General features: G+C 39.1%; 1 protein-coding gene across 3 annotated transcripts in view; it reads left to right on the forward strand.

Moving 5' to 3' along the window:
• UBE4B (ubiquitination factor E4B) overlaps positions 1–13182 on the forward strand; it is a 34284-nt gene that overhangs the window by 14347 nt on the left and 6755 nt on the right. For all 3 annotated transcript variants that reach the window (XM_015882401.2, XM_015882402.2, XM_015882403.2), the window contains 15 exons: positions 2837–2978; positions 3313–3413; positions 4161–4275; positions 4927–5010; positions 6547–6603; positions 6958–7074; positions 7155–7253; positions 7635–7748; positions 8207–8405; positions 8556–8694; positions 10066–10165; positions 10576–10703; positions 11100–11198; positions 12068–12303; positions 12979–13105. In XM_015882401.2, coding sequence (XP_015737887.1) covers positions 2837–2978; positions 3313–3413; positions 4161–4275; positions 4927–5010; positions 6547–6603; positions 6958–7074; positions 7155–7253; positions 7635–7748; positions 8207–8405; positions 8556–8694; positions 10066–10165; positions 10576–10703; positions 11100–11198; positions 12068–12303; positions 12979–13105 — 1857 coding nt within the window. The remainder of the gene's footprint in view (positions 1–2836; positions 2979–3312; positions 3414–4160; positions 4276–4926; positions 5011–6546; positions 6604–6957; positions 7075–7154; positions 7254–7634; positions 7749–8206; positions 8406–8555; positions 8695–10065; positions 10166–10575; positions 10704–11099; positions 11199–12067; positions 12304–12978; positions 13106–13182) is intronic.

Here is a 13182-nt window from a genome sequence, read left to right on the forward strand (position 1 = left end):
TCATGTTGCATATTCTCCTATCAAAAGTTGGAACATGGGGACGTTAGTTAAAATGTAATGGAAAAAAGCCAGCTGATGCAAAGAGAGTTGTTCTGCTGTAGATTGCTCAGCATCTGAGATCTCCTCTCTGTCTGATAAAGAAAACACCTGAAAATTGGAGCCTTTGGGGGGCTGTGACTGTTTGTGGTGTGGGCAGCAGGGTGTTCTGCTGTAAAACAGAAGCTTGGGAGTCGTAGAGCAAAAGCCTTCCACTTGTGTGACTCTAAGATAGATGGAAACAAGCTGAGGGTTGTTCCTAGTTCTGTATGGAGGCTGCAAAAATAGCACAGCCTGCAGAACACCAGTTGTGCCAAGGAAAACAAAGCTTTTGGAGACGTGAACGGGGTGGGATCTTCTTTAGTTCTACCTCCCCTTGCTGAGTGAGCCTGCAATGTCTTGGCTCAAGTGGGGAGTTTTCCCATTAAATATGGGGTTTTGGTGTGGAAAAAGGGCAGCTCTCCTTCAAGACAGTGTGTCATATCCGAGTGGTTTGTGTTCTTCCTTGATGAAAATGTTTTTTCTTCTCCTTTTTAAAATCCGATGCTCATTACCTTCACTGCATGTGCTACAGCTTCTGAGGATATGCCCGATTCTTTTGGATCAGCTCATATTGCAGAAGGGGGATCTGTTTTGTTTAAAACCATGTATTTCAGGAAAACTTTCTGAAAAATGATACTTCAGTTGCCTTGCTAGTAGGCAGAACGTTTCCTCTGAGCATTCCAGTTCCTGATTATGACTGGTAGTGGTTCGGAGGTGCCCTCTGGCACGTTGTCTTGTTCTAATAGGCAGAGCTTGTGGCAGTTTCCTAACATCTAAGGGCAGCACAGTGTGAGTTATGAACGCTATGTGCATGGTAACAACTGGGAGGGAAGGACTTATTTCAGACTTTCAATCCTTTGGGAAGTATTTTAGTTAAAGCAGAAGTCAGGGAAAAGCTAATTGCTTGAACCTTTTAATATTAGACTAGGTCTAGACTTAAGGAATTATTCTGGGATGTCAAGGAATGCCATAAAAGACTTGGTACAAGATAATCTTCCCCCCTCCAGAGTTTGTCTGTGATTATTTCTGTAATGTGCTGGGATGCTACAACTAAATCAGTGAGCTAGAATACCTTCTGCTGGCATCTCCCTTTTCCCATCTAATTTCAGAAGATAGAACTTGGTGACAGAGGTTTATGCTTTGTTTGTGTGCATACTTGGAATTTAGGTTTCATTTTCCCCACTGTTTTGTTTAATTTCCTACGGTTAGTTAGCAGTTTTATCTTAATATTAGATTGAGTTGAATGGCCTTTGGTAAGGATTTCTAAGGCTGCTATGCTTCTGAAATCTTGGTTTATTATGTCCTGGTGTTCTACAGACAGCAATAAGATGTTAAGTTATGAACACAGTGACTGTTCAATTATGCAACAACTTGCAGTCTGAAAATAGCAAGGCACTCAGTATGTGCGTGGAGGATGTATGAGCCCTGCATCGCAATAATTTCAGTTACTGCTGCAGTGAAATCATTCACAGAATGACTAATTATAGAAATAGTAGTTTTAGAACAAATTGGTTTCTTAAAAGAGAAACTTCAAAGCCGAGTGTGGGAAGTCAGGTCTAAAAGAAGCAATAAAAAATGGAAGCATGGTTTCATGGTAACCCAGGACTGCCTCATTGGAGATACCTTTTACAAGGGTTAGTGTCAGTATCGTAACTGAAAACAAATTATCTCTGCAAAAGAAACTGTTGCTGCTAGAATTTCTTTGTTAGCATGCTCAGCTGCCAAATGCTTATCAAGTAGTAACCTTTGTGTGATGTATTGGTTGGACTGTAAAGCTTGTGCAATAGCTTTGTACAGATAGATTATTACAGCATAAATTATTTTACAGCATGTAGGAAGTTATACTTTGTAGTCTAAACATGTTTTTTAAAAGCTGCATATAAGAAGAAATGCTGTTATTTTGTCAGTTTAAGGACTTGTAAAAGGGTCTTCATTTAAATCCAGCTTGATTTTGCACCAGTTTTCTGTAGCGAGGAACAGTAGTAAATCACCCACATGGTTTTTTCTTTATGGGTTTAGTTTAATGTTTACAATATTGCTGTTTTAATCCTTTTCCCTTGTAGCTGTGCTGCTCACCAACATGGTGTATCTTACTACAAGGGAATCAAAATGAACTGAGCTGAGATTAAATAATCTCAGATGTGGAAGTGATAAATGAAACAGTTGCTTGGATACAATAGCCTTCTGTTTTTGATTCTCCTCCCTTGGAATACGTAACAGGGCAATCTGTAGCTCTCACGTGTAAACCAAGGTCTCATTTTTGCCGCTGGAGGCTTTTACATTCTTATGGCAACTCTGAGAGTTGGTGCAGGCTCATAACTTCCTTCATGTTATGGACAGAAACCATAGGAGCTGTGAGGAGATCCGTATCACTGCATTGAAGTGTTGTGGTATTACAAGGCCTATAACAGTGTTGACATTGAGTATGACATAAAGGCTGTTCACTTCCAATGTTGCTACGTAATAAAAAGATTGATTCCCGTTAAGTTTTTCACCTCATTGCCCATTCTGACAACGTACTCATTTAACAGCGTAATTGATTCTTTGGTAGTGTTGCAGTGCAGCTGACTTTATTTTGAGTTGGATAACCTGAAAAGGAGAGCCTCACAGGAATGGTCTTAATTGTTGAGAAGGCTGCATGTCGGTTGGAATGGAGTCTTCAGAGAATTGGTCAGGAGCTTGTGAGTTACTTGGCTGTGCAGCACTGAAGAGCTGGACCTTACGTTCTGTTTCTTTTTTTTATGTGTGTGTTTTAAAGTGTGGGTGGCTCTGGCAGCTCAAGTGTTTGCGATTCCTGCAGTGACCACTTCACCATTGAAAACTGTAAGGAGACAGAGATGCTGAACTACCTCATTGAGTGTTTTGACCGGGTTGGAATAGAAGAGAGAAAAGCACCAAAGGTATATTTAAGAACATCATTTTTGAGTCTTCTGTATGTTTACATGTCTAAAACAAGCAGAGCTAGAAGTTACTCTTCCTCTTTGGAAGGTACCCTTCTGCTGCATTTTATTGGCATTTATTCCACTTAAAGCATCCTCCTGTGAGAGGCTTCTATATTGGCTTGTAAGGGAAAAGAAACATATAACTCTTTATGTCTGATCTGAAAGATTTTTAGCTGTAATCCTGTTAATCTTAGGTTTGCATGTTATAGTCACACTGCACAAATGGAGAAATTGATCGTATTTCTTGTTCTGTCTCTGAATTTTGTGTTAAAATGACTTTTAATTTTGTCAGATGTGTAGCCAGCCAACAGTGAGTCAGTTACTGAGCAACATACGATCTCAGTGCATTTCACATGCTGCTTTGGTGCTACAGGGATCCTTAACACAACCAAGGTAAATACAGCTGATGTGGAACAGGAAAATTAGATTGTTTTCTTTTGGTATTTATTTTTTTTTCTTCTGAAGATTAGGTAAGGATACTTAAGATCAGTTTTTAAAGCAGGATTTGTGTATGTACCTGATGAATCATTTATTGCTTTACCGCTAGATGGTGTCCCCACTAATACCTTGGTGGAGATAAGTTTAAGCAACTCTGGGTTTGTTTTCAGATGCTTCTATTATCTTGAAAGCTGCACCAGTTCTTCTTCATGCAGTGAGAGTAGTTTTGTCTTTATATGAATCAGTGTTGATACCGGAGTATGTTTTATCTGTGCAACAAAGAACAAAAGACACTTCTTCAGAAACGTAGGGAGCTGTTAAAAGCAATGACTGCATTAATTCAGAAAAGACTAACCGTAGGTTCTTATCTTAATGCTGGTCCAACAACAAAAAAGGTTGTTCTTTCACTAGTTGAGCATAACAAAGGGTCCTTTCATCAGAGGAGTAAAGGGAGAACCAATTACTACACTGAAGCCATTATTTTCTTCCGGCCTCATTAAATGAAAGTGTGATGTTGGCAGCAATATCTGCTTCAGAATAATCTCTATACGAGTAACTAGAGAAGGCAAGGCTGGTTACTTCTGAAAGGAGTGGGTGCCCACATATTGATGATCTGCTTTGTGGCACATCTTCCAATGTGCTGACTTGGATGTTTTTCCTGCATATAATCAATAGCTTTGGATCTCTTTTGCACAAATAAAGGTCATTGCAGCAGCAGTCTTTGCTGGTACCATATATGCTGTGTAGGAATCTCCCATTTGGCTTCATCCAAGAACTGGTGAGAACAACTTACCAAGATGAAGAGGTGTTCAAACAGGTAAGACATTAATTAAGGGGGATAAAAAAGAAATAAGTGGAATTGTAGGATCTTAACTACTTGCTGTATCCAGGGGGTGCATTTTCAAAGGTTTATTCTGCATCTCACAGTTCTAGACCTGCTATTTCAAGGCCTAACAAACTGTTAAACAAATAGAGTTTGTTTTGTAACTCATTCTTAATGATGTGAACAGATTGACTTTCACTATTTCATCATTCTAGTTATTAAAGTTATTATCTAGAAAAATGTTACTACCTTTTTGTGGGGGAGCAGCTGTCAGAGTGGTGTGATGGGGGCTTAATGTGATTTCCCCAAGCATAGAGGCAAACTGGTAATTACCCTGAGGACTGCCAAACTATTGGAGACCTCCACGGTGCTTCTGCGTGTTCATGTGCATAATTAACATGCAATTCAGGGATCTTATTTCACAGCTTTAAGCAAAACAGTTGGCTGAAAGGTGGGTATTTTTAGCACTGATACCCGTACGCATTCAGGCACTGGAATGTCACTTGACTTAACTTGATAGAAATTCAGAGAAAAGATCTTAATTTTTTCCATTGTGTGTTTGCAGTGTTTGAAGAGCGAGAGCACATTTAATGCAGTTGGTGATTAGAGTTATTCTTTAATTATTTAATCTATTTGTTTTTACAGATCTTTATCCCCATCCTGCAAGGCCTGGCTATAGCTTCCAAAGAGTGCTCCCTTGATAGTGACAATTTTAAGTACCCCCTTATGGTAAGGGCTGTTCTTTTCTAGAAGATTTTCTTACTATTACTGGTCATAGGCAAATTCTACGCAAGATAATGTACTTTACTATTTTTGACCTCCATTTGTTAATTTCAAACTCCATACTGGAAGTTTAATGTGAGTGTAATGCCCGTAATACCTAAACCTATGGCACAGCAGGCTTTGTATAATGGGCTATTAAGTATTTATGAGTTGCTTTATGTAAAACAAATTGAATGTAAGGGCTTCATCATGCATGTTTACTTAAACACTGTAGATGTTAAATTTCACCAAATTTAACTCCGGGAAATAAGGAATAATATCCATACCAATATTTGTTGCTCTTATGGCAAGTTAATATGTATTGCATTAAAACCAACGTTATATGGATTGATGGCTGTATGCTGTAGGAAAATACTGTAATATTCCCTGGCTGGAAAGGTTTGTTGTTTCTTTTAAGTGCATATTTTAGATTCTAGATCTTTCCCTCCTGCTACTTTTATTGACAAACAAATCTTGTGAACTGCGTGCTTGACCACAAAAGAGCAAGCTGAATTCTTGACTAAACTGAGTGTTGTCAGCTGCACCTTCAGATCTTAAGATCTTTAGTGAATCATGTCAAAAAAAAAAAAGGCTGTTCTTCAAATCTTGGGCTTCATTTGTACCTGGGGAAATAAACTTGACTGGGATGTGTGCTGGCAATCAAACTGAGTGACTGGAACACTTCTGCAAGAACAGCCATCTTCTCTTGGTCAGTTTTCCTGTTCTGGTATTTGTTTCTCAGTCACTTAAACCACAAACTGTTGCAAATTTGTCAGTCAGGCAGTGCAAGGACTACTTGAAAATGATACTCAATTTTGATAATCTTTAGTTGTGCAGTGTTCACCAAAAGGATGGAATAATAGTGACCAGCTGTGGTGTAACTGAGGTATGAGAACATGTAACAGGAGAAGTGGGATATGTGAAAGCCTACAGTATTCTTGTGTTTTCAAATTTGTCTGTTATAACTGCTTTCTTTTCTCTGTGCTGCAGTGTAAAGTGAGTTAGAGATCTGGGATAGGATTCTTTGTTTCTGGCTACTGTGTTCATCTGACATTTTTCCACTCTGACTCAAAAGACAAAGGCCTTGCTGTATGTATAGTACAATTGCTCTATTTATTATTGTTACTGACTTTTATGTGGCAGTTCAGGAGTCCAGCAAAGACATTGTTATGTTCTGATCAAGCAAATAATTTGCACAGCTAACTTTGAAACAAGTGCAATAACTTACTATGGTGTGAGACGTTAGCTTTTTTGAGACAGATGGAAACAGATGTAAAAACTAAATAGGGGAACAGTGTGTGCTCTAGATTTTTCTGCACCTCTTCACCATTTGATGGATTTTTTTCCACTGGTTAAGGGAAAAAGGTTTGATTTTTATAATTTTTTTAATTTTTATTTTTTAATAGTTTTTTTCTGGCTGTTTTGTTGTGTTCAGTTTATTATTATTAAGTAACCTGTCTGCCAGTTATACACAGGTAATCTTTTCTTGCAATTTTCTTGCAGGCATTGTGTGAACTCTGTGAAATCAAGTTTGGAAAAACACACCCCATGTGCAGTTTGGTAAGTGTATCTGAACTGATCATTCAAAGTAAAACTTACTTGTTGATTAATGTGTTCCATGTTGATAATGTTCTTTATAATTCTGAAGAAGAGCTACTGCAATAGCTAATGCTCGATTGTAGCTTATAGTAGTCTCGTAATGGGGGTCCTTTCTCCCTGAGAGTATAAAAAAACTCTTGTGGAGGTGACTTAGATTTCTGAAATACTGAGGGGATGTTTTCATTTAGATCACAGCATGACTGAATTTTGAAGAATTGAGAGTGTAGTAAAACACCAAAAGGTGACAGTGTGGGTAAAGGAGTATGGCTGACATGGCAGCTTTATGATCATTTTGCTATTTCTCATATTTTCTAGGTTGTCTCTTTGCCCTTGTGGCTGCCTAAATCTTTAAGCGCAGGTGCAGGAAGAGAGCTACAGAGACTTTCCTACCTTGGAGCCTTTTTCAGTCTCTCTGTCTTTGCTGAAGATGACGTAAGTGTTCTAGAAGGATGCTGATGATATGTTTTATTCTTAGTGTTTGATACGATCACTAATATTCATTTCACTTCCAGAACAAAGTTGTTGAAAAGTATTTCTCAGGACCTGCCATCACTCTTGAAAACACCCGAGTTGTTAGCCAGTCCTTGCAGCATTACCTGGAACTAGCGAGGGTAAGTGTCCTTCTATTGAAAGAACTGCAAAAATAGTGTGGGTTTTTTTTTTTTTTTTTTGCCTTAGCAAAAATCAATAATATCATCTAAGAAATCTAGATTTTGTATTAAGAATTAAATGTTCCAGGCTGGAGGTAACTGGGTGAAACGGTTGGTGAGTGCTGTAAGCCTTTCTCTGAGGTTGTAAGTCAGTCTTACACACACATCATTTATGTAACTATTGTCATAGCTGATGTGTCCATATAATCTTGACAAATAAGATCATAACAGTAGTTGTTGAGGGTGGAATTTGTTAGGCATAAAAGTATAGAAAAACAGAAAGCAGAAACGTGATGGTGAGAGGTACGTGCAACCTAACAGAACTTTTACTTGAAATTGCAGCAAGAGCTGTTCAAGATTCTGCATAGCATTTTACTGAATGGAGAAACTCGAGAGGCAGCTCTCAGTTACATGGCAGCTGTTGTCAATGCCAACATGAAAAAGGCACAAATGCAGGTAAATAAAGGGAAGGCTCTTTGTGTGATTTATGGCTCAAGTTAATGGGTGGATAATATCGGGTGGTTGCTTCAGTGGTGATTCTTGAATGATATGCAGAAGAATTTTGATTTCTGTACTGTCACGGGCAGGAGGTCGAGCCATCAGTCATCTCTTCAAGTATGTTTCCCATTTCTGAAATGATTCTATGGTATCTGCTTGATCAGCTTGTGTTATTCACTATCTTAGAACTGCCATGTCCTGATGTTAACAAGAATGACTGAATATGAACCATAGAGAAAGATAAATCATTAAGTGACTAAATGACCTTATAGTTGTCAGGAATGCCTCCTTACAGATGCAAATTCTTCCTCACTTCTTCTTTGACTTTATGCTTTGTTTGTGTAGAATACTGTTCAAACAGCAGAAAATATCTTTCTAAGCTTAGATCTTTAACTAATTACTTTCTTACTCTGCAGACAGATGATCGTTTGGTGTCTACAGATGGTTTTATGCTCAACTTCCTATGGGTCCTGCAGCAACTAAGTATGAAGATCAAGCTGGAAACGGTTGATCCCATGTACATATTTCATCCCAGGTGTCGTATTGACCTCCCAACAGATGAGACAAGAGTGAAAGCAACAATGGAGGATGTTACAGCCTGGATTGCTGAGCTTTGTGAGTACTGTATTAATAGAGTGCTGTTGATACTGTCTGCTCATTTTTGCTTTAAAAAAGAAGTTGAGTTTGAGATCTTGCCCTTCCTTAAGGCAGTTCATAATTTTAATGTATTCACTTGCACTGTTGATTTGTTTATTTGTTTTGTAGACAGGGATCCGTCTCCATTTTCCGATCCGAAATTCCCAACAGAATGTTTCTTCTTAACCCTGCATGCCCATCATCTCTCCATCCTGCCCAGCTGCCGTCGGTACATACGTAGACTGCGAGCCATCAGGGAACTCAACAGGTTAGAAGCTGTCCTTACATTGGATGTGTGGGAATCCACTGCTGTTCCAGCAATGTCTTTTTCTCACCCCAATGGTGGGTCCTGCAAACTTGATGGAAATTACAAAGACAATTTGAGTAAAGCTGTTGCTGAGCAGAAATCTCAACTGTTTGCTAATCTGATGCTTTTGACAGTTACAGATTGCTTACATTAAGAGACTGTGGCTTGCATCAGGAATTCAAATAATAGTGACAGGGAGGTTATTACTTACCCAAGGCAGCTCAAACTGGTGAGAAGACCATTCTATTTAAGAGGATTGAATTGATCTTTAAAGCACTTTAGAATTTATGACAAAACTTTGCTTATGAATCTGGGGTGTGTTTGGTGTGTGGACATTGATATTCTGAGCTCTTTAGCATAGCTGTGCGATTGCATGGCAATTTACATATTTGATAAAGGAGTGCAGGTGGATGACTTACAGTCCTGGAAACAATAGTGTATTAGCTGCACTCGTGCAGTGTTTTGTGTCCCAGAAGATGTGTGTGGTGTTCCCATGGCTTTTGGGGGGGAAGGGGGGAAGGAGTGACTAATTGAAATGGCTGCAGCAGTGAATTCTCAGTGCTGTCCATGTACCTGTATTTTAGCACATGGTTTACCATTTTACAAATTATAAATAGAAGTTAAGATGTTGACGGGAAGATTCTGCTGTTTGCCATTTCTCCTGGCGTAAAACCAAACAGACTTTTATATTTGCTCAAGCTCGAAGAATACTCTGTTAAAATTAGAACAGAGTTTTGGATCATCAGTATTTTCCATTGCTTATAATTGCACTCGGTGCATTTTGGTAGATGTTTCTTGGCAATAATACCATGCGTTCATCACAGGATTTTTGGACTGCATTCATAGTGATTTCATTTTTTGTTCTAAAAGCACACTCAGGCCAAGACACTGAGAAGCTGCAGAAAGCAGGGCAGGAAGTGTCAGTGTTCTTTAAAGACAAGAATATTTTCAAATAAACAGGCTGATTTATTTGTAAATAAGCTGCACATTTGGCTTGAAAAGGAAATTACTTCTTTTCCTTATTTAGAATTGCTGAGAATGCTGCCTATGCAGCAGTCTCCGTGCAGTGCTGAAGAGCTCTTGAAGGCATGTATGTTGGAGCTAGTTTATACGGGATACTTCAGTGCACACTGAGCAGATGTCCTGTCTGCGTTTGTGAAAGCCATTTATTTGTCTTGCGATGATGAGTAACTTCCATAAAGATAATTAGGTTTCCCCCCCACTTTTCTCAATCTTTCCTCTCTCTTTAGCAGATAAGTAGGTTTAATGCCTTGCAGATGGCAATGGGTAGCCCCTCTGTCATGATAACCAAACTCTGCATATGGTTTTCAGGACTGTTGAAGATCTGAAAAACAATGAAAGTCAATGGAAGGATTCTCCTCTGGCTACCAGACACAGAGAGATGCTAAAACGTTGCAAGACACAGCTTAAGGTTTGTGAGTGGTTTGGGTGGTGACTGAATGTCTTTGTTAAGCTGCCAGTGTTTATTTTTTCTGAATGTTTGAGTGCAGCTTCCTGCTGAAGTTTCTTGAAATGGATACTTTTGAATCTACACAAAAAGTGAGCTTGTGGAAGTGTATTGTGGCTGCATTCATGGAGCAGGTGACACTGTATAACATTAATTGTGAGTTAAAAACTCAATGTCAAGGTTAACTCAGCCATAATTCCTGAGAAATAAGGCAATAGTATAATATAGGGATTTGTGTGCAGTCCATGCATGGTGATAGAACTCGAGGTCTTCGTGCACTTGCCATAATGCACAAACACTTTGGTTAGTTAGGATAATATTAGCCATCTTGTGTTGTCCTGCCCTGGATTAGTTTTTGTTTGCATCTTCTGCAGAAACTGGTGAGGTGCAAGGCTTGTGCAGATGCTGGTTTGCTGGATGAGAACTTTCTCAGGAGATGTCTGAATTTCTATGGCATGGTGATTCAGCTGATGCTTCGTATCCTCGACCCTGCCTATCCCAAGTGAGCATCGGGATGATCCGTGTCAATTGTATCAAAGATAACTCAGGATATGGTCGATTATTCACTGAATTTAGCTACTTTAATTCAGTTGTTCCTTTATCTTTTTTTAGTCTTTGTGTTCCTATGTAAATGTCCCTTTAATTATTTTTCTCAGTGACATACACTCTTGCATAGAACATGTCTTATTTGTTGCTTAAGGTTCATTAGGGGGGATGTGGGGTGTTGGGGAAGCAACCCACTGATTTGGTTACCGGATCTGAAGCATTGGCATTGACCTTCTGAAAAGTCTGTTATATCTTGTTTTTTTTATAGGCAAACTCCATAAGAGAGCTCACATTGCTTTGTACTTAGCCCTGGTATTTCACTGTCCTTTCTGTTGTATCTTTCATTCTGCAGCATAAAACTGCCTTTAACGCTTGAAGTTCCGAAGGTATTTGCAGCATTGCCAGAGTTTTACGTGGAAGATGTTGCTGAATTTTTATTTTTTATTGTACAGTGAGTAAAAGTTATTTCTAAAGGAAATCTGTTCTCCCCTTTACCCGTGGCAGGGAGTGTCCCCATGAATAAGTTAGGGTGTGAGTGTTGTTTGTTAGCTGTTTTGTAGCAGTCACACTGTTTAATAACTTGTAAGATTATGGTGTTGGCAGGAATATAGCAGATATAATACCTAGCTGACCTCCTTTTAACCTAAATTATTCCATGATATCCATCTGCCTTCTCAGGGAAGCAAGCTCAGGAGTTTTCTCTATCAGTATTGCCCTGAAGAGTTTACTTAATGATTTGGATCTGGAGACCTTTTAATTTTATGATGGGGTTAATTATCACTAGAATATTAAAAATAATAATAATAATAATGGTTTAAGTAGTGCAGAGTTGTCTCTATTACAGATCTACTGGGATTAAATGCATTTGTTTAATTTTAGCTGTTCAGACAGGCATGGATACTACTTGGATGTAATCCTGGAGTTCTGAAGCTGGTTACTTTTCTTCTTGAGAATGTGCTTTAAAATTCAGACTGTTCTGTGGTGCATGAGGAGGAGATGAGTGGTTGCTTTTGCTTTCCTGAGGTGCTGCTGTAGTGGTACTCCATAGCAAATTTGCTATTCTGTGCAGCAGAGGATTTGGTCATGTTTCAGAAGAGAATGTTGGAAGTGGGGCCAAAATCCAGCTGCTAGTGGACAGCTGGCAAGACTTGTTGGAAGAGTAATGGTGTTGTGTCTATAGAGAAAGGCAGGAAAATATGATAAAAATGACTTAAGCTTTTCCTGTTGTTAATGAGACAACTGAAAGTGTACAATAAATACGCTGTTTGGAATACAGGGCTGGGTTTTTTCATGTTTTTCCCCTTGTCTCTACCCTTTCAGATATGCTCCTCAGGTGCTTTATGAGCCCTGTACTCAGGACATAGTGATGTTCCTTGTTGTGATGCTGTGCAACCAGAACTACATCCGAAATCCTTATTTAGTAGCCAAGCTGGTGGAGGTGATGTTCATGACCAATCCAGCCGTGCAGCCCCGAACACAGAAGTTCTTTGAAATGATTGAGAATCATCCTCTCTCCACTAAATTGTTAGTCCCCTCCTTAATGAAATTTTACACAGGTAAGCAATTCATTGGTGTGAATGTACAGGAAGTAGTAGGTATCATAATGCAGAAAGCTCTGTTACTTGTTGAGACCTCTTAAACAAACAAATAATCAAACCCAAGGTAGGTCTTGGATCTTGGACAGGTGTAGCTTTGTTACTCAGCAGTCAGAGTCCTGCCACAGGCCGCTGTGCACGGACACCTTTAGCGCTGTATCTTGGTGTGCTTACTGCTTGTGTGGTATTTAGATTCCCAACTGGAAAGATGCTTTGCTTTATCTTTGCTTTATAAGGGAATATTGGGATTTAACACTGTGATTTTGCAAGTCCTGTAGATTTGTATGCTTCTAAATGGCTTTGCATTACTAGAAAGAACTACTTTGTCTCCAACGTTTCCAGAGTTTGTTGTTACTGAAATTTTGGAGTTGAATACAACAGAAAGTGTGTTTCCTGATGTTTTTCATCAGGATTAGGTTGGTTCTTAATTACAGTGTGGATGGTGATCCTGTAAGTAGATGTTAAGGTGGAAACTTCTGAACAGCAATTAAATTTTCTCCCTTAAAGCTTGGTGTTTGAAGGTCATCACACTGGAAACAGTAGGAGAGAGATGTAGCATGTTGCAGGACAGCCCTGGTGGGAAGCTTATTTTCAGTTCTAGAACCTTCCATTCTAGGATTCAGTTTTCTTTTTCAGATGTTGAACATACTGGAGCAACTAGTGAATTCTATGACAAGTTTACAATCCGCTACCACATCAGCACCATTTTCAAAAGCCTCTGGCAGAACATAGCTCACCATGGTACATTTATGGAAGAGTTCAAGTGAGTAAGACATTGTGTGTGGTGCTACTTACTGTCATGCAAACTGCTGAGGAGGCCATTGCCATTGGGAATGGGTG

Source organism: Coturnix japonica, chromosome 21, assembly GCF_001577835.2.
Source record: "Coturnix japonica isolate 7356 chromosome 21, Coturnix japonica 2.1, whole genome shotgun sequence".
Classification (NCBI taxonomy): Eukaryota; Metazoa; Chordata; class Aves; order Galliformes; family Phasianidae; genus Coturnix; species Coturnix japonica.